At 37.6% G+C, this 23996-nt stretch overlaps 1 protein-coding gene across 6 annotated transcripts in view; it reads right to left on the reverse strand.

Moving 5' to 3' along the window:
* Positions 1-621: 621 nt before the first annotated feature.
* The window catches only part of BACH1 (BTB domain and CNC homolog 1), a 152389-nt gene continuing 129014 nt past the window's right edge, over positions 622-23996 (reverse strand). For all 6 annotated transcript variants that reach the window (XM_073009911.1, XM_007965551.3, XM_007965545.3 and 3 more), the window contains exons 3-5: positions 20284-21618; positions 17003-17209; positions 622-4347 (exon numbers count right to left, since the gene is read on the reverse strand). In XM_073009911.1, coding sequence (XP_072866012.1) covers positions 3913-4347; positions 17003-17209; positions 20284-21618 — 1977 coding nt within the window. In that variant the 3' untranslated portion in view covers positions 622-3912. The remainder of the gene's footprint in view (positions 4348-17002; positions 17210-20283; positions 21619-23996) is intronic.

Raw genomic sequence — 23996 nt, forward strand, 5'->3', positions numbered from 1 at the left:
CACACAACTGAGCACTTTCTTACAAGTCATCTTGATTCCATCGTTGGTCTAGTCAGGGTTTCTCAATATCAGCCTGATCAATACCCTGGGTGGCTAACTGTTGTGAGGGCTGTCCTGGCCTCTGCCCCTAGAAGCCATATCCTATATCCTGCCCCCACGATTTCTGTCTCTGGGAACTGCCAAGTGTCCCCCGGGCAGCAAAATCATTCCCAGCTGAGAATCACAATGACTAGACCAGAAGACTTTGCCCTGGATGGCCAATACCGCTGAGCAGCTGCCCAAAGCTTGGTCAGAGGGGCCTGGTTGGAAACTGAATAGAATACAAAGAGCTGACTCAACAGATAAGTTTTTAAAACTTAATGACTGATAGAGATAATACCCCTTAAGAGTCCCTATACTTCTCTATCTAAACTAGAATTAAGTAAAATCAGAAGCAAAGCTAAAATCTGTGCTTCCTAAAACACCTGAATGCTGGAATTTTTTTTTTTTCCAGGCATGATTATCAACTAAGGAAAGATTCTCTCCTACAAATTCAGATATACTAATTACCGATCAAAAGACTAAACTGAGTAAATCCACATGAGGTGAGAAAATGAAAATAGAACGTACAATTCTATTCAATTAGAAGCAATTTTAGAGAATTTTATTTAACTGTCAATTTATCACCAACATCTAACATTTTATAGTTCAGGTACATTTGGGTAAGAACATTAGGAAGAAAATGTAAATTAAATACTATGAAAGTATGCTTTTAATGAAACGTGGTCTCAGTAAAATATGGACATAGAAGTTTAGTGGTTTTATTGCATTGTTAGAAAATTATATTATGAAAGATACAAAAAAAATCAATGTTTTTCTGCTTCTTTTATAATCAGTATGCCACCTTTTACCATTATGGCTTTAAGTTTTCATTCTACCCAACAAGTTTCAAAGAATAGTTTATTACATGCCTTAATAAAACATTTAAAATATTTACAAATTCAAAATAGATGTTTTATAACTGAAAAAAGTTCACCTGAGAATTCACTGTAACGTTGCCATTGTTTTCCCCAAGTTGTTAATGTGGCTGGGTGTCCACATGCAACCTGTATCGTCTACTGCATCTAACATACTTAATTCCTTATTTAAAATTCGTTAAGCAGTAAGCTATAGCAAACTGTTTAAAAAAATTACAGATGGAGAACCAAGACTGTATCCACATTTGTTCTGAATATGACAATTTAACAAATTATTTGCTATAATTCCAGAATGAGTAAGAAAAAAAAATAAGGTAATGTTATTTTACTGAATTCAACATAACAGCTTTTAAAAAAAATCATCAAGCATTGAGATGGCCGGTTCATAAAATAGTGAACAATGATCATGTGAATATGCAATATACAAACTGAAAACATTTCAAAATTCTGCATGAAGGAAAAGGCATACACTGTATACTCATAATCCTGTCACTTGTCTTCGGCAGCCTCAAAAAAAAATATTGCCTTGAAACATTTTCTTAGAAAAAACTTCTTTAGAAGTTAATGTTAAAATAGGCATAAATGTGTAATGCTATGCAATATACAGAAAACTTCCCCACTTATGGCCAAAAGACAAAGATAAAACCTTTTTTATCTGTCCATCTGCATTACAACTTGAAAATCATGTAGATATGAGGTAGTGTAGTTACTTGTATTACATGCTGGCTATTTAAAGTAATGCTAAATTTTAAGAAATTACACTTGGCCAATAATTATATGTCATTAATAGAAACCCTTAATGCTAAACTGTTCATAGGTAGAGAGAAATTTAAACCAAGTGCTTTACAAATTATATTTAAGATCTGGAGACAACTACGTTTTATCATAAAATAGTAATCTTTCAAAGCAAGTACAGTAGCAATTAAAGCAAAAGATTATTTGACATTTGCACATACACAAACTGATACGACCAATAGTTGAGTGTACACTGAGGTAGGAAATCAAGGGTTCCATTGGCTTAAGATTTTACATTTTGTAAAACCACAAGTTATTATATTATTTTATATTGTGAAGTTGAAATTTAAAATTACAAGTATCAAAGAAATACCTATATGGGGAGATATATATGTATGTATACACACACACATATAAACACACACACACACACAAATTCTTTTGCAGTATGGGATGCATTATTAGAATTATTCTCCCTAACAAATTCTTGAGTGTACTTATAAAAGCTACTAGAAAATAAACAAGTCCAACTAATTTTCTCTTACAGATAAGTCAATAACAGAGATAACATACAAACTACTGAAAATACACTAGCAATATCCTCCCCCTACATCCTGATCAAAAAGGGTAACATTTGACAAATCACTCCAAGACATGAAGACTGGTCCCCATATACTCTCACAGGCAAGGCCAACTTGCTTCAGATTTCATACACAGTGGGTGGTGGTTGCCCACATTAGCTAGACAAGCCCTGCACTAGGCTCAGGATGCAGTCCATAGAAGTGTCTCTTTCAGCCCTCTGATTTTGGTGAAATCAACACTATAAACTACTCCTCTGCACCATTAAAACTGGGTTCTGCCAACGTTTCTGTGAATGTGAACATACGCATTTTTTTTAATTGCTGAGAAGATCCATAGCTTTCATTTGACTCTCAAACAAATCTAACTCCAACATGACTAAAAGTCACTGCAAAATGTTTTGCGATAGGTGCTCAATTATCTATTTTGTAACAGGACTGAACAAGACTGATGTTTAAATGCCCAAGTTAAAATGATTTGTGTGTCTTTATACCACACCAAATTTGGGGAAGAGAGCAAGGATTAAACCTGGTTTTCAAATGCAAACCCACAATAGGAAAAGATTGAGTTTCATCCTATTTCACAAACCTGCAGAGTTGCTGCAAATACATTTTTATCTGTAACAATGCTTTTTACAAGTGAACCATACGACTTCAAAAACAGGATGAAAAAATGAACTGCACTCCTGGTAAATCGTAAGCAATATTCTTTCCCCATGATGTCTGCTTTTCCGGCATTGGTGACCCATGGTGGCAAAGTGGACAGCTTTACATGTTGGTAAGCTCTCCAGATTCTAGGGAGCCTGAGATAGTGCTGCCAGTATGATCACTCATGCCACTGTACTCTGAGTCCTAGTTCTTCTTCCAAAGCGACAAGAACGCCAGGAAACAGGAAGTCCATGATGGGACCAGATATGGTAAAGACTGAAGAGGGGGGAAAAAAAGAGGGAAAGTGACACTTAATCTGTTTATGCAGCCAGACTTTCTAGAGTCCATACTGAAGAGAAGAAGCCCCCATCTTAGGCCAACCACTTGCCTGTTTACGAAATCTTCCCAACGTAGCTTAAAACCTAATTTTAGGAGCCAAAGAGCAAAGCCCTAAGATTCAGGTAAGACCATCTATTTTTCACAATGCAGTTCTACAAAAATATTCCCAGTAGCTGACACCCTGTTTCAGCTGAGAACAGAACTCTATTAGCATTGCTTGGGCAGAAATTTTCTTTCAATCTAAAATATTACAAAAATGTCAAATTATTAAACTTCTGCAGGCCACTTCTTTTAGTAGGAACTATCTGTAGACGTTTCAAGCTGTTAAACTGCTGTCTGATATGCTGCAGTTTTCATTCTCCTACTTGTTCTGAATAGCAAGAAGAGTTATTACTAGAGTTATTATTCTTTAAATCATGAGTTTTAAAGGTTTACATTTTCACATGGATTTTTCTGATATCCAGGAGGCAAAATCGTTTCTTTGTCTCTTGTGGAAATCAATGAGAAATCATGGTTGACTTAAGAGAAATTCCTTTATGGCAAACTACTAAAGGGAAAAACAATATTGTTAAGCAACAGATGGTCATATTAGGCTTTCAAGACACTGCCAAAACTTCAGTAGAAAATTAGATGGTTTGAAGGAAGTGAATGCAAGTTTACTCATCAGTAGTACATTTATCAGTCATCTGCTGACAGAAGTCTGAGATTCCACCACTCTGACGACACTGTTCCGCAGGCCCGGCTTGCTCAGAGGTGGCTGTGGATGTCTGCTGGGACTCCTGCCCCCGCGTGTAGCCGGACTCACTGTTTCCTCTGGCACAAGGAGGCAGCACTGCTGGAGGTCCGTCAGATAAACTGAAAATTGATGGTAAGGCCAGTTCACCATCAGGAGTACTTTTATCTTTTTCAGAAATTAAAAATGAAAGTGGGCAATCTGAAGCTGAGTACTTGGCGAGTATCTGTATTTGTTCTTGACTCAGAGCTGCTTCTTTACAAACTTTCTGGCAAAGTCCAGTTAGGTTCTGCTTTGTCTCGCCCAGAGTTGACAAAATGTGATCTCTTTCCTTCAACAAGCTCTCCTTTTCATTTTGCTGTGAAGTGGGGAAAGAGAACACAATGGCTTGTGTTTATTAGCTCACTCAACATTTCCAAGGTGATCAAATAATATACAGTGTCTTCTCATCAAATAAGATCACATGGAGTTTATCCTTTCAATTCCATTCAGTTACACATTAAATACTAAAGGCCCAGAATGTCCCATCCAAAACTCTTGGGGCGGATGTATTTTGGCATAAAGCATTTTTCAGGTTTTAGAAAGATAGTATATATGGGTGCACACATAATTTCTCTAGCAGGTCTGGGGCAGCACTTCACTATCAACTATCTTTACATTTCTAAGTAAAACATTAAAATAGCAAATAATGAAGAAAGTAGGATAAAGACTACGCATTCTAATGTCAATCTGGGGCAGTTTTTTGGTCAAAAGAGTCTGTGACAAACTTATATGGTTTTTGGATCTTTCTGGATTTACAGACTGTACATAACAGGTATGGATGACATTTTGGATGAGATACAACAAGAAAAAAGTAAAAGTACAGTTAGCGTAACTTAACTACTGAGACTCAAAGCATTGCAAGATTCAACTAATGATCAGCATTTGTTGAGCAGATACTCTGTGCCAGATACTGTGCTAAATGTTTTCCAACATGCAATCTCAGCTATGTAATCCACACAACACCTCTCCTGACTTAAGCACATCAAACCCACTGAAGGGATGGGACTGAGTTTAACATGCCTAGAGACAGCTGCTGGGTGAGTTACTAAAGTGTGGAGAATTCGAGGGGGAATTTTGTGTTTGCTAATTACTATTTTTGTTATTATTATAATCTTATTACCCCTATAAGAAAGTCTACCACAGAATTTTTCAAAAGTTTTTCTGGGTCCTGCCTTGCTGTCCACGTCACTTATCACTGCTGATAGCACGTCTTTTCTATTATCGTCCCATCTCATCCTTCGTGTTCTAACATTTTATTGCTTCTAATCTATTATGAGCCAGGAAACCAAATAATCAAGGTATTTATAAGAAAAGAGTAAACAAACACTTGCTAGAAAGTCAAAGGTTTTTCTTGTGAAATTTATCACAACTCTCAACAAGTCAGTCTTGTTCTGCTTGCTTTCTGCTCATTGGAGGGTTCTGGAGAGTGGAGGCTGCCAGTTAACCTTGACACAAGTTAGTTCATAGTGCTAATCTAGAAGTGCCATCCTTTAATCTTGTATGACACAAAAGTCACTAAAAGAGTAAAATGAATTTTGCTTTATACAAAAGTACTGTTATGGTTTTATACAAAAGTATTACTACAAAATTATGTATGAATCCAATTATTGTTAGTTCTAAAATATTTTAAAGCCATGTAATATTTTGAGAAAATATACAATAAATACAAAATACTAAATTTTTATATGGCAAAGTATTCTCCAATCTGCTCAGATTTTTATATACAAGTTCTTTTTTTTTTTTTTTTTTAAATAGATGTAGGCCAAGAAAGAGTGTGTTAAGTATATGTAACCAAAATCAGTGTTCGGCCGGTACATTTTCTCTTATGCAAAGTTTATCAGTTGCACTCTTCTGATAAAATAAGTCTGCAGATAACGAAAGGGCAAGAATGGCACCTACTGCTTGTTCACAGAAGGAACCATTAAATGCAATCAACACCCATTTCTTTTTATGGTCTCCTGGAAGCCAATCCAAAGGAGGATGGAAACAAAGCTTCCAGAAGAAAGTGAGAAATAATCTTTTTTCAGTCACAGCAACATTCAGCCACGGATTCCTCTACCAAAGTTGGGATGAATATATTCTAAACAGCAATAGAAAAATTTCAACTGCTGGTTGGTCTTTTAAACAAAATAAGGATTACTTGAGCTTCCTCCCAGAAATTAGAACCACTACCTAACCTACAGATACTATGATTACAAATATTTTATGACTTCTGTATCTTAATATCCACATGATCTTTAAATACTCTTACTCCTCCCACCCCACTAAATTAGGGATGACATCATTCTTTAAGTATACAAGATGGCTTGCTTCTTCACAACTACAACAAATAGGTACAACCCTAGAACTCCATCAGAATTATTTCTATAAATTAAATGTTCCCATCTGTTCCCCTGCACTTTAACTCCCACACAGCTAAGCTTCTAAGCAGTTAGCTAATGTTTCCATTTCATTCTAACTTTAAAACACATCTTTACTATAATAGCAGTCAGCTTAGTAACTAAAAGTAAAATACAAGTAATTCAAGTTAATCACTTAATGACATCAGTATTTAAGATATCTCCGAAAGTCACTACTTATAGTCATGAGTGGGAGTCACTATTGGCATCCTGCTACCTATTCCTACAATATATTTCCATTTTCCTATAAAAACAACTGTATAAATCATGTTTGAAGTGCTGCACCTTTAATTACAGATCTTTTTTTTAAAAAGGAATAAAAATCGCATTCTGGTGCCATTCTGGATTTTATATCAACCAAAAACCTTTAGTAGGCTGGGCACAGTGGCTCACGCCTGTGAGGCTGAGGTGGGCAGATCATGTGAGGTCAGGAGATCGAGACCAGCCTGGCTAGCATCGTGAAACCCTGTCTCTAACAAAAATACAAAAAAAATAGCTGGCATGGTGGCACACACCTGTAATCCTAGCTACAAGGGCAGGTTGAGGCAGGGGAATCACTTGAACCTGGGAGATGGAGGTTGTGGTGAGCCAAGATTGCACCACTGCACTCCAGCCTGGGTGACAGAACAAGACTCTGTCTCAAAAAAAAAAAACAAAAAAAACAAACAAACAAACAAACAAAAACCTTTACCTCTAAATCCTTATTTTGAATAGCTAGTGGACAATATTTATTCAAATACAATTTTTTTAAAGATTATAAATACGACTCACCCAATAAAGATATGGAATAGAAGAATTTGACACCAAAAGAATGAGTGACAATTTTATGATAGGGTAAAGAGTACTCACTGTTAGAAAATGGTCACTAATAGTTCCTTAGTAAAACCTCTGAACAGACAGTTCAGAGAAATCTACAAACGGCACTGACAAATATAAGCAAAAATGCTCATTTTCACTCATAAGATAAAAATAAAAGCTACCACGAGATATCATGGTATCTCACTATCAGACTGGGAAAAAACCCAAAAGCTGACAACAAATCTTGACTGAGGGTGTGGACAGACAGACACACATATACTGCTGATGGAAGGCCAAATATTACAGTTCCTATGGAGGAGAATCTGTTAATATCTAATAAAATTATGTATGTATTTACCCTTGATAGAACAATCCCACTTCTAGGAATGTGTCCTAGAGACACAGCTCCTTAAACATGAAACAACAGTATACAGTTATTCACTGCAGGATCCCAAATGTCCACCCACAGAAGACTGGTTTGAATTGTATTACAGCCACAACTGAGTACTATGGAGCTGGAATACGAATGAAAAAATATTTCCTAGAAATCAATTCTTAAGTTTAAATAGTAAAGTACAGAACAATGCATATAAAATACTTCTATGCAGCAGGATGGATAATAAAAGTAGACATAAAATGTTAATATGCTTTTAGAAAAGAAATACAGGGGAAAAAAAATCCAGAAACTAATGAAAGTGGTTACCTGCAGGAAGCAGCTATGAATAGGATATAAGGAGAAGATGAGATCAAGATTTGGAATATATGTTTTTTAAAACATAGTTTTAACTTTTGAGCCATATAAACGTTTTACATTCAAAAATAAATAAAAAATGTAGGCCAGGCATGGTGGCTCATGCCTAAAATCTCAGCACTTCGGGAGGCCAAGGCAGGAGGATCGTTTGAGCCCAGGAGTTTTGAGCAACACAGTGAAACCTCATCTTGACAAAAAACAAAACAATTACCCGGGCATGATGGTGCGCACCTGTAGTCCTGGCCACTAAGAAGGCTGACGTGAGAGGATCACTTGATCCCAGAAGTCAAGGCTGCAGTGAGTCATTAATTGTGCCACTGCACTCCAGCCTGGGTGACAGAGTGAAACCCTGTCTCGAAAAATGTAGAGGAAATCCCAGTAATATAAATAGAAAAAAAATTAATTGTATATCAAATTGGTAACACAAATATTTCAAATAACTTTAAAGCTTCACACTGGGAAATACGTAAGCACAAAAAAAGGCAAATCTCAAATTTTGCTCCATCTGTTTACTGTTAACAGTAATACTGATTGTAATTTTTTTTACTTTTTATACAGTGTGCCTTCACTTAAAATCATTGACAGGTTCTTGGAAACTGACTTTAAGAGAAACAACCTACAGCAGGTCCTTTTGTTCAACAGCCTTTATTTTTTATTATACTTTAAGTTCTAGGGTACATGTGCACAAGGTGCAAGTTTGTTACATATGTATACATGTGCCATGTTGGTGTGCTGCACCCGTTAACTTGTCATTTTTTTTTTCTTTTTTTTTTGAGATGTAGTTTCGCTCTTGTAGCCCAGGTTGGAATGCAATGAATGGCATGATCTCGGCTCACTGCAACCTCCACCTCCTGAGTTCAAGCGATTCTCCTGCCGCAGCCTCCTGAGTAGCTGGGATTACAGGCTTATGCCACCATGCCCGGCTAATTTTTGTATTTTTAGTAGAGATGGGGTTTCACCATGTTGGCCAGGCTAGCCTTGAACTCCTGACCTAGGGCGATCCACCTGCCTCGGCCTCCCAAAGTGCTGGGATTACAGGTGTGAGCCACAGCGCCCAGCACCCGTCATTTACATTAGGTATATCTCCTAATGCTATCCCTCCCCCTCCCCTCACCCCACGACAGGCCCCAGTGTGTGATGTTTCCCACCCTGTGTCCAAGTGTTCTTTGTTCAACATCCTTTCATTATAAAGTCGATGAGGAAAAAAACTGGTTTTATTATCCATCATTTCATGTTAAGTGAAAACTTACTGTATATTATAGAATAAAGGAAACAATACGGAGCCGAAATTTTCCCTGTAAGTGATGAGAGATTAAACATAAACATATAAAAGTAGTGAAGACAAAAGCTCTATACTGTTAAATTTGGACTGGAAATACTACATAAACTCAGGATTTCTAATGTACTTTTTACTTTCATTTACTGAAGCCTGATATATGAACTCATGATATAATGAACTCTTTATTTTATACACAGACGCATATATTTCCTAGCTCTGTCCACCGAAAAAGGCCCAGAAGGAATAATGCTCCTTTAGCAGGTAGGCTTTCCAAAGCCCAACATATCTGCTAAAAAAAACAGGAGTTTTAAAGAAATGGGTGATTCCAAATCTTGAAACAACAGAGGTTAAAAAGTGAGATTATGGCAGCAGGACAAGAGCTGGCTTGAACGAGCTCTTCCTGGCCAAATCTGAAAAATGTCAACATCAAAAAGAATAATGACTATTACTTATTTTAACAAGTTGAATCAGAAAAAATTAATCCATGAGTCCACAGTGATTCCAAACAGTGGGAGGGAAGGAAAAGAGAAAAGAAGGAAAGGCCAGGCATGGTGGCTCATGTCCGTAATCCCACCACCTTAGGAAGCTGAGGCAGGCAGATCACTTGAGGTCAGGAGTTCAAGACCAGGATGGCCAACACGGTAAAAACCTATCACTAATAAAAATACAAAAATTAGCTAGGTGTGGTGGTGGGCACCTGTAGTCCTAGCTACTCGGGAGGCTGAGGCAGGAGAATCACATGAACCTGGGAGGTAGAGGTTGCAGTGAGCTGAGATCATGCCACCGCACTCCACGCTCCAGCCTGGACAACAGAGTGAGACTCTGTTCCAAAAAAAATAAAAAAATAAAAGAGAGAGAAAGGAAGAACAATCCTTTTTAATGAGGAATACTGACTAAACTAATGTAAACAGAATAAAAGAATTAGAAAAATCATGATTTCGTAATCATGGTAATCACAGTAAAGGTCATCAACGTATTCTAAAAGATGCAAGAGTACTGGGGAATAGGATAATTATAAAGTGCCCAAGTAACACATCACAGACAACTAAGCAACATAGGCTGAAAAAACACTACTTTGAAAATGGAGCAATCTGGTACTTCCACCCACCTACATGGGACAACACTGACACTGGACCTCCTGCCTCCCTAGGTGACACAGTATAAAGGACAACACCAGTGAATGTTTAAACACAGTCTCCTCAACTCAAACATTTCCAGTTTATAGGAAATAAAGGGATGGAGAAATGACTTAAAGCCACGGGGAAGCAATCAGACAAATACTTAAAGTAAGACATTTATGAGAAATCTGGCCTGGATACTTCAAAAAGTTATTGTCATTAAAACAATGACAGCACTTTAGATTAAGAGACTAAACAGGTTTAATCAAAAGCATTATATGATGACTGTGATGACTGTATCCTTATCTGAAAAAAAAAGCATCTATGAAAGATGGAAAAATCAGAGTAACTTGAATAAAAACTAGATATAATATTCAGGATGTGTTAATATTCTCAGGCATAATAAAGATATTAGTCATATCTAAGAATGCCTCTTTTTAGAAGATGCATATTTAAACATTTAAGGATGAAGTGTCATAATATGGTAGCTTTCAAACAATTCAGAAAATAAAAGGAGAGGAAGAGAGCCAGAGAGAGGAATGACAGCCAGCAAGACAGCAGGACAGGAATGACAGTGACACCAAGGGGTGAGAGACCAAGATCAACCGAGTGGGGTTAAACAAAGACCAAGACTGACAGATGGAGACAGAGATTCGAAGACTGACAAGTCAACAGGTACAGACAGATGATCTGAGGTGGAGAGACAGAGGCAGAAAGATCAAGATAGAGAAATAAAGCAAATGTGGCAAAATGTCAAAAATCAAAGAATCTACATGGAGAGTTATACAGTTATTGTACCATTCATTTAACTTTTCTGAAAGCTTGAAATTTTTAGAATGGGGTGGGAGGCGTTGACATGAAGCTCAAGAAAAAATGAACACACTTGAACTTGGCTCCCCATGAGACTGTAAGTAAGCGAGGATTATGTCTTACTCATTTCTGACGTCCTGGTACCAAGCACAACATTTAACATGTAGGGTGAACAGCAAACACTTATAGAAAGAATAGAGAACCACTTTTATGTAAAGTACAACTAATACATATTGAGTCCTGAACACATGCTGGACAGTACAAACAGCTTTCCATCCCTGATCTCATCAGATCCTTGCATCAACCCCGCGGTGGCTATTACTCTTATCCCATGTTAGTAATGGGGGAATGTGGGTACTGGAAGTTAAGCAATTGCCCCAGGCCACAAAGTTACCCAGTGGCCAGGCAAGCTTTCCAGTCGTTTGTCTCCAGAGCCTCCCTCTGACCTCAGTGCTATTGTGCAGTGAGTTCTCAGAATTTAAAATGCACATAAAACTTATCTCGGGCTTGTATAAAATGCATGGTCCAGGGCCTTGACGACAGCTCTGGGATAGACTAAGAAACGTCCACCTTTAAGGGGCACCCAAGATAACTATGATGCCAATGGGATACACACCACATTTCAAGAAATGCTACCCAAGGACAACACGGAATGACAGAGGGCAGGTTCCGGAAGGGTCACTGGGGTGCACTTTGGTAGAACAGCCAGTAAATTGGGACTAGTTGTGAACAGGTTTATTTTTAATAAAATATAATCTTCACCACAAAATGCAAATCACTAACAACAGATGAGGTCGTTTTACTTCTGTGCCATCATAACGGACAAAAGTAATGAAATAAAATGGTGTCTGAACACCTCAACCCTGAGCGTTTGTGAATATTCTGATCGCTGATCACTTATAAGTTGGTATCAAAAACAATATTTGATACTTTCTAAAAGAAATACATCTTGGTAAATATTTTCCCACAAAAAGCAAGGCTCCCTTCATTTCAGGGTTACCTCTGAGGTTAAAATGGTTATCAGAGATATGTGTATTTTCTAACTTCTGAATTAATCTTCCAGAAGAATAAACTCAAACCTTGTAAAGAAAACTACATAGACAAGAGCTTCATAAGCCAAACACATGAACAGAAGTTGAATCCAAAGACTGTAATTACTAGTTTTAAAAGTCGGCCGGGCGCGGTGGCTCATGCCTGTAATCCCAGCACTTTAGGAGGCTGAGGCAGGTGGATCATGAGGTCAGGAGATTGAGACCACCCTGGCTAACATGGTGAAACCCCATCTCTACTAAAAATACAAAAAATTGGCCAGTCATGGTGGCGGGCGCCTGTAGTACCAGTTACTGGGGAGGCTGAGGCAGGAGAATGGCGGGAACCCGGGAGGCGGAGCCTACAGGGAGCTGAGATGGCGCCACTGCACTCCAGCCTGGGCAAAATAGCGAGACTCCGCCTCAAAAAAAAAGAAAAACAAAGTCATGTTACTGGCTAATGCATTATGTACATTCAGTCCTTACTGTAAAAGCAATGCAAAATTAGTGTTTAACCTCTAACATACTATAAAATTCAAAATAAATCCTAAAGTCAATACCATCAATTTTTCCACCAAATAAATACGCACCTTTTCTTCAAAGGTTCTATTAGACTCTGATAGAACTTCTTGTTGAGAAATACATTATTTAATGAATGCTAACTCACATCTCCCTTTGTCCCAACAGAGACTATAAAAGTGTCCTTTATTCCTTTATACATGATTATAATACTAACCCACTTTGCAAACATTTTAGAATAATTATTCTACTGTAATCAAACCCCTTTTATCACATGCTGATCCATCCAGAGTCTATTATGCTATTACCCTCAGGACAAACTGCAAAAAGTTCCAAGATTTCTCTCTAGGAAAACAAACAGCCAAAAGCCAAAGACCAAACTGACTAGAATATAGGGCCCTCTGCCTGAATATTTTCAGACCAGGGCAATAAATACTGTGAATCTATTTATATGTTAAAGCCAACTAGTCATTCACTATGTGCAAATGGCTGTTTAATTATTAAACAAGCAATTTCCCTTAAATAGGTTTGTTATAATCTTTAGACTACAAAGACGAAGAATACTGCTTGTCTACTGGCCATGTTACTTTCAAAAAGTAACATCTCAATGAGATTAAAATATACACAAATACCTGTTCACATTCCGTCCTCTGTATTCTCAACTCTCCATGCTACTAAGTATAAACTTCTGACTGTAACTCTCCTAGTTTTCTGTTTACAAAAGACAAGATCCATAACATCACCCAACAACCAGGGTCCAAGTAAACTTCTTACCATAATAAATATCTTAAACGTCAAATTCTTTTACTTCTAGATGAGCCAGCTCTCTTATTCTTATTAGCTAATAAGCAGCACATCTTCTGTTTATGTTTACCTGAGAAAGACACCTACGCAGGACAGAAATTTGTAATGTACCCCTCACGCTGCAACTGGAGTTTGCCTACAGAAATCACTAGAACTGAGAGTAGTGTGGAGGACTGAGTAGGGAGTTCAAGGAAGATGAAACACAAACGAGTCAGTCTGATACAAAAACTCCAACATGACTTCTCTGCGGTTATTTTGGAAGTCAGACTGGCGCCTTTCTAGGTGCAGGAGACACTATCAGATGTCTGCTGTGCCTGCCCAGAAAGGAAGGTCTTGACTCTTCTATTTGCTCTCTAGCCACAGAGGAGGATACCTGAGTGAATTAGGCCAGTAAGATGCTCTCCTTGGGAATTCAGAACTGACGAAAACAGTAGTCTCTGACTGGATTAGTCCCTGGACAGTGAAATTATTCAGGCACTGTGCCACAGTCACCCTTCCCACGTGCACTTAGTGGCACAAAAAGCCACTCTCGGGTATAGAGCGAAGAAGGTGCAGAGAGAAGTCCCTGGGTTCCCAGGAGTCTTCCACTTTTGTTCCCTGTTATTTATGAGGCCTGGCTCCATTCTCTGGCTTCTAAATGAGAGGTACCTATCTCCCTACAACAAACTCATTCATTCATTCATTCATTCATTCATTCATTCATTCTTCACTCAGGAGTCTGTTTCTTGAAGCCAAAGAGTCCAAATTAATGTAACAGTTAAACAAGATACTGACCACTCTGATTTTGGATTTCATAAAAACTGCTGAGAAACAAATGTTACTTTGTATTGAAAATTAACCAGCAGTTATTCACTGGCCATATGAAAGAAACCTTACTATGATGACAAAAGCAATACAACAAACACAGAGTTTACAGTTTAGGCAGAGACATTAGGAAGGTCAATTAAGAAAGGGAAAATAGAGCCCAGGCGCAGTGGCTTACGTCTGTAATCCCAGCACTCTGGAAGGCTAAAGCGGGAGGATCACAAGGTCAGGAGATCGAGGCCATCCTGGCTAACACGGTGAAACCCCGTCTCTACCAAAAATACAAAAAATTAGCCGGGCGTGGTGGCGGGTGCCTGTAATCCCAGCTACTCAGGAGGCTGAGGCAGGCGAATTGCTTGAACCCGGGAGGCGGAGGTTGCAGTGAGCCGAGAACATGCCACTGTACTCCAGCCTGGGCAACAGAGCAAGACTCCATCTCAAAAAATAAATAAGTAGATAAACCAAATAAAAAAAATTTTTTAAAAAGGAGAAAATGGAAAATCAATAATACTATGTAATATTTATTGAGTAGTTACTATGTGCCAGGAATTGTTCTAAGTTCTTCAGATTAGTATTAACTCAATTAATTCCCCAAAATAAGCACCTAATCTATAAAGTAGGAACTAGTATTATCCTATTTTTTAGATGAAAAAAAAAAAGTCACAGAGAAATTAATCTGCCCAAAGTTACTAAGCATCTGATTCAGAGCCCACAATTTTAACCACTGTATCTGCCACCTCTCTCCTAAGAAGGCAGAGGGAGCAGAAAGTCCAAAGACAGCAAGGCTTCATCATCCTAGCTATCTGAAATTTAGTAAAAATATCAATAATCTAGCAAACCAATGTCTGATTTGTATCAAAAAAATAACACCTGTGAGCCAAGAAACAGAGTTGTTCTAAAGGATAATAGCTACTCTCAAACATATTTGCTTAGTATCCATTTATAAAATAAAGTTACGAAATAAACTAGAACAGTCTTGTTTCGCTTTTATTTTTATTTTTAGAGGAGTAAGAAAACTGGATAAACTCTACGAACTACTATAAATTATAACTGGCAGACGGGAAAGAGCAAGAAGCAGAACTAAGAAGTAGAACTAAGAACTCCAGTAGTACAATTTTATGTAGATTTCATTCCACTGGCTTCACATAACCTAACAGTGTAAACAGCATCTCTGTATTGCAGCACAGAATAATAACTGAAGCTCAAAATGCTATACTCCGTCTAAAGGCAGGTAAGGGTTTAATTCAAAACTGAGTAAGAAAGAACACCAGTGTTTATTAAAGGTATTACTGACATACACTCCAAAAGTACTAAGTACTATAGAATTCAAAACTTTTCCTCCTTGGTTTTAACAATTTTAACTATTCAGCAATATCATATCAGTTGTTTGTTTGTTTGTTTTAAACATCTCTCATGCCTCTATTTGTAAAACATCTGGTTTCCTCCTTTATTTTTTATTTAGTTATGCTTCATCTCTTTAATATAGTTATGATTTTTTATCTTTTTACATAAAGTATATGTACAATATATAAATAATAAATTTTTATTTTTCAACTTCTCTTGGAGGCACAATTTTTTTTCCCTAAATTGTTGCTGTTTAATTGCCATTCATAGCTAGAACGTTCATGCTTGAAAACTTGCCACAATCCCAACTTTAAACTTTCACCAATTAACAAAGACACAAAATTGAATATTCAAGCAATGCTTTTACTACTTCTAGGCTGTTTCCTTGCTATCTTTAACCATATCTTAGCTTTAGCTGGCCTGTACTATCACAGTTGTCCTCTTTCATACAATGCTTCCTTCCACCAACAGAAAAATGAAACAGAGGAGTAAACTAATCAATTTTTCAGTTAATTTGTGTCTTGACGCTAGAATAGAAAATACGATTCAGGCCAGGCATGGTGGCTCACGCCTGTAATCCCTTTGTGAGGCCGAGGCGGGCAGATCATGAGGTCAGGAGATCAAGACCATCCTGGCTCACACGGTGAAACCCCATTTCTACTAAAAATTAAAAAAAATTTTAAAAATTAGCCAGGCACAGTGGCGGGCGCCTGTAGTCCCAGCTACTCGGGAGGCTGAGGCAGGAGAATGGCATGAACCCAGGAGGCAAAGCTTGCAGTGAGCCAAGATCATACCACTGCACTCCAACCTGGGTGACAGAGTGACTCCATTTCAAAAAAGAAAAAGAAAGGAAGATTCAAAAAAAAGCACTGTTCTCACTTAGGATCTCATTAGATATTAATATTTTCAATTCATATCTTATCAGAATTTTTTCCTTAGATGAAAGATCCTGGTTGGTCTGGTTTTGGTATCAACTAAAACAAGTTATTCAGGTCCACAGTTCATTTAAATTAACATCTGTAATATTAGCTCCTATAGACACAAAACAGAGAAATTAAAGTGCTTTATAATTTCTTTATTCACAACCACTAATGATTAGGTAGACAATAAAGTCATTCTTAATTTGAAAACCTTTTTAAAAAAAAAAAAAAAAAACACATATTGTAGCATATCATGGTAAAAATGATAAAACGGTAATTGATACATATTAAAATATGTTAATGAGCATTATATTTGACCCAGAAATTTAAAAAGTATTTCCTTGACAAAAAAGAAAGTGGCAGAATTTAAATAGTAATAAGAAACTTGTACACTTACCAGCTTCTCAATTTCTGATTCAAGATTCTGTATACAGTCAAGTTTTCTCTTGCGACAGCGCTGTGCAGCAATTCTGTTTTTACTTCTTCTTCGAATATCATGGATACAATCCAGCTGTTCTGGAGTAAGCTTGTGCATTTTCAACAAGGACTGAAAATCATTTCGAGAGAGTGAAATTATCCGTTGTGCATTGAATGGCAGTTTTACCTAGAATATAAAACAAATATTACTAATTATTGCTGTATTTTATAATTATACTCAAACCTAGGAAGATGAAGGTATACATCTAGGTTTTTCAGAGAACTTACTTTACATTAAAGAAAACATAGGCTATTCCCAATTTCTATATAATCAATTATAATAAACACTGATAATCTAATTTATATTTATGGTCTATTTCAAAAGACAAATACATTAAGCAGATTTTTTTTCAGCAAATCAAACATATTAACACACATACTGACATATGTAAAATGTAAACACAATTTCATTTTACTAAATAAACATTATTTTTACTTTTTTAAATTTTACTTTATTTTTGCATGTTAATACAGACTTTTTACTCAACCCAAAAATAAAATCTATTTTATTTTTTGAATGAAATGACTATGCAGCATTGGTTTTACGTTAGTATAATTATGCTACTAATTTCTACAGCATTTCAGAAAATTTATTTTTCTATCAAGAAAATGGTAGCCTCACATAAATCACTCTAAAACATACATGTCTCTTGCCAATACAAAAAAAGTTAGAAAAGTCTTATGACTATGTTAAAGTCACTTCAACATACTTAAATTTGGAAAAAGAAAATATTTTCTAAAACAAAATTGTGTGGGTTTAATTATATTATCAAAAATGTAAATGAAACACTGGTCAGTGTGGCAACCTACTTAGTTTACCTTTTAAGCTTATAGATATTTGTTACATAAAATGTTTAAAAATTTTTTAAATGTTTTATTTTTAATATTCTTTTTGTAGTAATTCCAAATGCTACATTTATAATGTCATAAAAGTCTATATATAACCCAAACATACATACTGCTTCTTAATCACCAATCCATCTCCTTCCAAAGCCAAGATTTTTTTTTTTTTTAAAGCTTCTTTCAAAAGCCATGTCATCTAACAGCTACGAAACCAAAGAAAATGCCAAAGAATGGGATGCGGAGAAATTGGAATCGTTGTACACCTGTGGGAAAACAGTGCAGCTGCCATGGAAAATGGTATGGAGGTTCCTCAAACCATTAAAAATCATAGCACTGTATGTCCCAGCAATCTTACTCGCGGGTATTTATCCAAAAGAATTGCAATCAGCATCTCAAAGGGATATCTGCACTCATCTACACATATTCTTTTTTTTGGAGACAGGATCTCTGTCATGCAGGAGTACAGTGGTGCAATCACAGCTCACTGCAGCCTCAACCTCCTGGGCTTAAGCGATCCTCTCACCTCAGCTTCCTAAGTAGCTGGGGCTACAGGCACATGCCACCATGACTGGCTGATTTTTGTTATTTTTTGTAGAGACAGGGTTTCACCATGTTGCCCAAGCTGATCTGAAACTCCTGGGCTCAGGCAATCCACCCACCTCACCCTCCCAAGGTGAGGGGATTACAGTCATGAGCCACTGTGCCCAGTCTGCACTACCATCCATATTCATTACCGCATTATTCACAATAGCCACGATATGGAAACAACCTAAATGTCCATGGATGGATGAATGGATAAAGAAAATGTGGTGTACATACATAAAGGAATACCATTCAGCCTGATAAAAAGAAGGAAATCCTGCCATTTGCTAAAATATGGAGAACCTGGAAGGCATCATGCTAAGTGAAATAAGCCAGACACATAGGAGAGTAAATCCAACACTATTTCACTCATACAAAGTAGACAGAACAGTCAAACTCATAGAAACAGAGAGTAGAATGGTGGTTGCCAGGGTCTGGGGAGAGGGAAAAAAGGGGGAATTGCAATAGGATGGGTTAAGTTTCAGCTACAAAAGAATAAGTTACAGAGATCTGCTGTAGAATATCATGCTTATACTTAACAATACTGCATCATGCACTTAAAAATTTGTTATAAGGGTAGATTCTGTGGTAAGTACTCTTACCACAGTAAAAAAAAATAAAGCCCAAGAAAGGGGAAAAAAATGCAATGGATAAAATAGAAAAATAATTTTTAAAAAGAATGTAAATTGCGATTATAACGAGAAAAGTCAACTATTGAAAGGCAAACAAAATCATATAAAATATAAAAACAAAAAAAAAGAAAAAACATTTTAAATAATATATTTTTGGAAGGAACAGGCCCTTATCATTATCGGACTTATAAGTAATATTTTACTGAAGGGAGCTAACAAATACAAACTTTTATGTACAGAATACACAAATCAAGCTTGTTTTGATCATACCAGCTACACATAATTCATGCTAAATTAAGACATTCATCAATAGTTGAAATGGCCAAAGAAAAATTTAAAAATCAATGGCCATGAAAAACTAGATCCAATAAACTTTACTCCACTAAGAAGCCACATTCCTACAACTAATCACTGTTAAACCATTGCTCAGGGACATGTCCCAGGTCTAGAGGTTCTTGTCGGCAATGAGCAAGACTGAATATATGCTGCATTTTTCCGGGAGTTATCATGTAATGAGCACAGAATCATTATTCTTTTCCGTCTTGTGGCATGGCATTTGATTTAAACAATTAAATGGCTGACGTGTGAACACAGCCAATGTGTGAACCTACTTTATGGTTAATATATCTACTGGAAATAAATGAACACAGAAGTTCTTCAAACTTCATCTATCTCTTTTAGTATTTATCACAGTCTTTTTAAAATTGTTTTTGAGACAGAGTCTTGCTCTGTCTCCTAGGCTGGAGTGCAATGGCAAAAACCTGGCTCACTGCAACCTCTGCCTCCCACATTCAAGTGCTTCTCCTGCCTCAGCCTCCTGAGTAGCTGGGATTACAGGCACAGGCACCCGCCGCCACGTCCAGCTAATTTTTGTAGAGATGCGGTTTCGCCATGTTGGCCAGGCTGGTCTCGAACTTCTGATTTCAGGTGATTCACCCTCTCCTTGGCTTCCCAAAGTGCTGGAATTACAGTTGTGAGCCACTGCGCCCAGCCCCATCACACAGTCTTAAAATTAACTTTATATGAGTTTCCTCCCCATTCCCTGAACCTGATCATATCCCTAACGATGCAAAGGGAGCTGATCCAGAGTAAATCCCAATTAATAGTTATTAAAACAATGAATTAAGAACATACTCCTGCTCACCTCACATTCTTGTTCCCTGGCTGAACAGGATTCACTGTCTCCTTCAGTGTCCGTCTCTGAGTCGTCTCCCAAGCTAATGACACAAGCATATGGGCAAGGTTCTTGCTGGGGTTCTGAAACATAATCATCGTTTCCAATTTCCAAATTGCTTGAACAGCCTTCGGTACTCAGAGTACTTATAAAAGGGCAGTTGACAGAACTTAACGTCGTAAAAGTCCTTTGACCTGGTTCTGGGCTCTCGCTAATCCTGATACCTAACCAGGGACACTCAGACCGTTTCTGTGAGATCTGTTCTGAGCCATCTTTGGCCACAGCAGGTGATAACTGCATTTGGCAAGGAGAGTCGGTGCTGCAAATGTCACTCCAGAAGCCTTTGGCTAGGTGTTCTGCCACTTCGCGCTCCACACTACTCCTATCACTAGATGCAACACTACTATCTTCCCTGGGGCCCAAGTCGGATTTCAAAGGTAAATCCTGACTTTCGCCAAATGTTTTTTCTTGAACATCTGTACCTGACAAAGGCTTTTCTGTTAACACTGTTGTGTTTTGCATACCAGCAAAATTCAAGTCACCATATTGGTCATATGTGTGTAAAAGAGACAGAGAATAAAGTCCATGAGGGTCTATGGAAGAATTGTGGGGGAAAGGAGTCACTTCTGATTTTTCAGTTGGACACTGAGAAGCAGGCTCTTTCTTCGTTTCTTCGGGTTCCATTGCTAATTTACTTTCGTCACATTTTAACATCACCTGGAAATCTCTACACTCCGGGACTCCTCCCAGGCATTCATTTTCTGACGTTTCATTTGGCTGAACAGAAGCATGAATGTCTTTGACACTAGATTCCCCAGTACGGACTCTGTCAGTTCCAAATGCTTTTTGGAATTTTCTGTATTTGGGGCATAAAGAAGGCAAGGCCAGAGCAGCATCCTTCTCTAAGCACATGGACTCATATGTCTGACTGGCACTGTCTTGTAGAGGAGGCGAGGCTTTTGCATTTCCTTGATACCTGCGGAGTTTACATTGAGGAGTCTGAACATTCTTATTTTCCACAAATTCCTCCACTTCATCTGTTTCTAGATCCCTCTGGTCCAAAACTGACAGTTTAAGATCTGTTTTCTGACAGTGTGATGAAAAGCATTTTTTTCTTGGGCATTCTTGCTGGTCTGCAGTGGAGTCCAAAAACTTAAATTTCAGAAACTGAAAGCAGGATTCCTCAATATTGTGTACACTTAAAAACTCCACACATTTGCATACTTCATCCACATTCTCTTTACTTAAAATCAGTTTAGCAGTGTAGGCAAACTGAATTAAAGGTTCAAATCCTTTAACTGTCACCTGTTGATACACAAAATAAAAAACACATCATTTGAAAGCTGTCTAGTACATAAAAACGAGATAAGTGGAAGAGAAATAAATGTGTAACTTATTTGTGATAATTATAAAATATGTACTTTAATTTAAAGAAAAAATATTCTTCTAAGAAATGTAAAAGGAAAGGATCCTGGAAAAGCATGCTTTTCACACGGACCACACACTATTTTATAGAGTCCACTCTTAATTGCACATGAATTATGGTTTACTCACATAAGTTAAAGACATTAAGACATTATAAGTTTCCCATGACAGTGGGAAAAAAAATCATCTATGAATTAGAGCAGGACGAAGACGACCTGCCACACATACATAGTGAGTCTACTGCTGGCCCAGCTCCACATGGCCACTGTATTCCAAACAACTCCAACTGCTACCAGCTGCAAAACCAGAACTTTTAAGGATAGACAACAGTACCTGTAAAGAAGTTACAAAGTCCTGATCCATGGTAAATGCATACTAACTGGTAACTATTAACTTTACTGTCCTAACAGTAAAAGTTTTAAAGATACAGATTTTTTAAAGTGATCTAGGAGAAGTTATAGAAATCATGCCTCAGTACTGTTTCAGCAAAAATTCATGGACTCAAAGTAACAAAACTTTTAAGTAGAAACCTGCACATTTACATTAAACTTGCCTCTTAAAATGAGAGGCAAATGGAACCAGCTGAAGTACACAGAAAGTCTTATCCTGGGTTAAAAGTACAAAATTAATTTGAAACCACTGAGTTCTTATAAGAGTGGTCAAGATAATATTTGTGATCTTAAAAATCTAAACATGCTAAACCATGTTTAGGCTTTTTAAAGACTCAAATAAAAAGCAATGATACCATCAAATGCTAATGAGAATGCAGAGAAACTAAATCACTCACATATTGCTAGTGGGAATGTAAAATGGTACAGACAATTTGAAATAAACTTTCTTATAAAACTAAACATGCAACTACCATATGACTCAGCAACTGCACTCCTGGTCTTTTATCCCAAAGAAATGAAAACTTATGTTCACACAAACACCAGTACACAAATGTTTACGGCAATCTTATTTGTGATAGCCAAAAACCGGAATTAGTCTGATTTCCTTCAATAGGTGAAAAGCTATACACACACACACACACACACACACACACACACACACACGGTATATCCATACTACGGAATACTACTCAGCAATAAAAAGGAAAAAATTTCTGATACACACAAACTGGATAATCTCAGCTAAGTCAAACAACATCAATCCTAAGAGATAATATACTGCATAATTTCATTTATATAACATTTTCAGAATGACAAAACTTTAGAAAAGGAAGAAAGGTAAGTGGTTGCCATGGATTAGGGATGGAGGAAGGGGGCAAGGGAATGAGGGCATGGAGTGTAGGCAGGAGATGTCTGTGGTTATAAAAGGACAACATAAGGGATCTTTGTGTGTTGGCAAGTTCAGTCTCTTTTTTTTTTTTTTGAGGCGGAATCTCACTCTGTCACCCAGGCTAGAGTACAGTGGTGCAATCTTGGCTCACGAGTAGCTGGGATTACAGGTGCCTGCCACCACGCCTGACTAATTTTTGTATTTTTAGTAGAGACGTTTCGCCATGTTGGCCAGGCTGGTAAACTCCTGACCTCAGGTGATCTGCCTGCCTCGGCCTCCCAAAGTGCTGGGATTACAGGCGTGAGCCACTGCACCCAGCTGAGCATCTTAACTATGGTGGTGGATACACAAACCTTCACAGGGGATAAAATTATATAGAACTTAACGCGCGTGCGAGCGCGTGCACACACGCGCGCACACACACACAGAGACATTATTAGTACAAGCAAAATTGTGGCGATCTGAACCCTATGGGGGACTGTATCAATATCCTGGTTGTAATACTATACTACAACTTTGAAAAATGTTATCAATGGGGGACACTGGACAAAGTGAAAAGAAACTCTGCACTGTTTCTTATATCTGTACATGAAAACATCAATGTGATAGTTAATATTAAATGTCAACTTGACTGGATTGAAGGCTGTGAAGTCTTGTTTCTGGGTGTGTCAGGGAGGGCGCTGCTAGGGAAAATTAACATTTGAGTCAGTGGACTGGGAAAAGATGACCCACCCTCAATATGGGTGGGCACCATCCAATCGGCTACCAGCGAGGCTGGAACAAAACAGAAGGAAGAAGGTGGGATAGGTGACCTGCTGAGCCTTCTGACTTTCACCTTTCTCCCCTGCTGGATGCTTCCTGCCCTTGACATCAGACGCCAGGTTCTTTGGTCTTTGGACTCTTAGACTTACATCAGTGGTTTGCCAAAGGCTCTGGGGCCTTTGGCCACAGACTGAAGGCTACAGTGTTGGCTTCCC

The sequence above is a fragment of the Chlorocebus sabaeus genome, chromosome 2, assembly GCF_047675955.1.
Source record: "Chlorocebus sabaeus isolate Y175 chromosome 2, mChlSab1.0.hap1, whole genome shotgun sequence".
NCBI classification, from domain to species: Eukaryota; Metazoa; Chordata; class Mammalia; order Primates; family Cercopithecidae; genus Chlorocebus; species Chlorocebus sabaeus.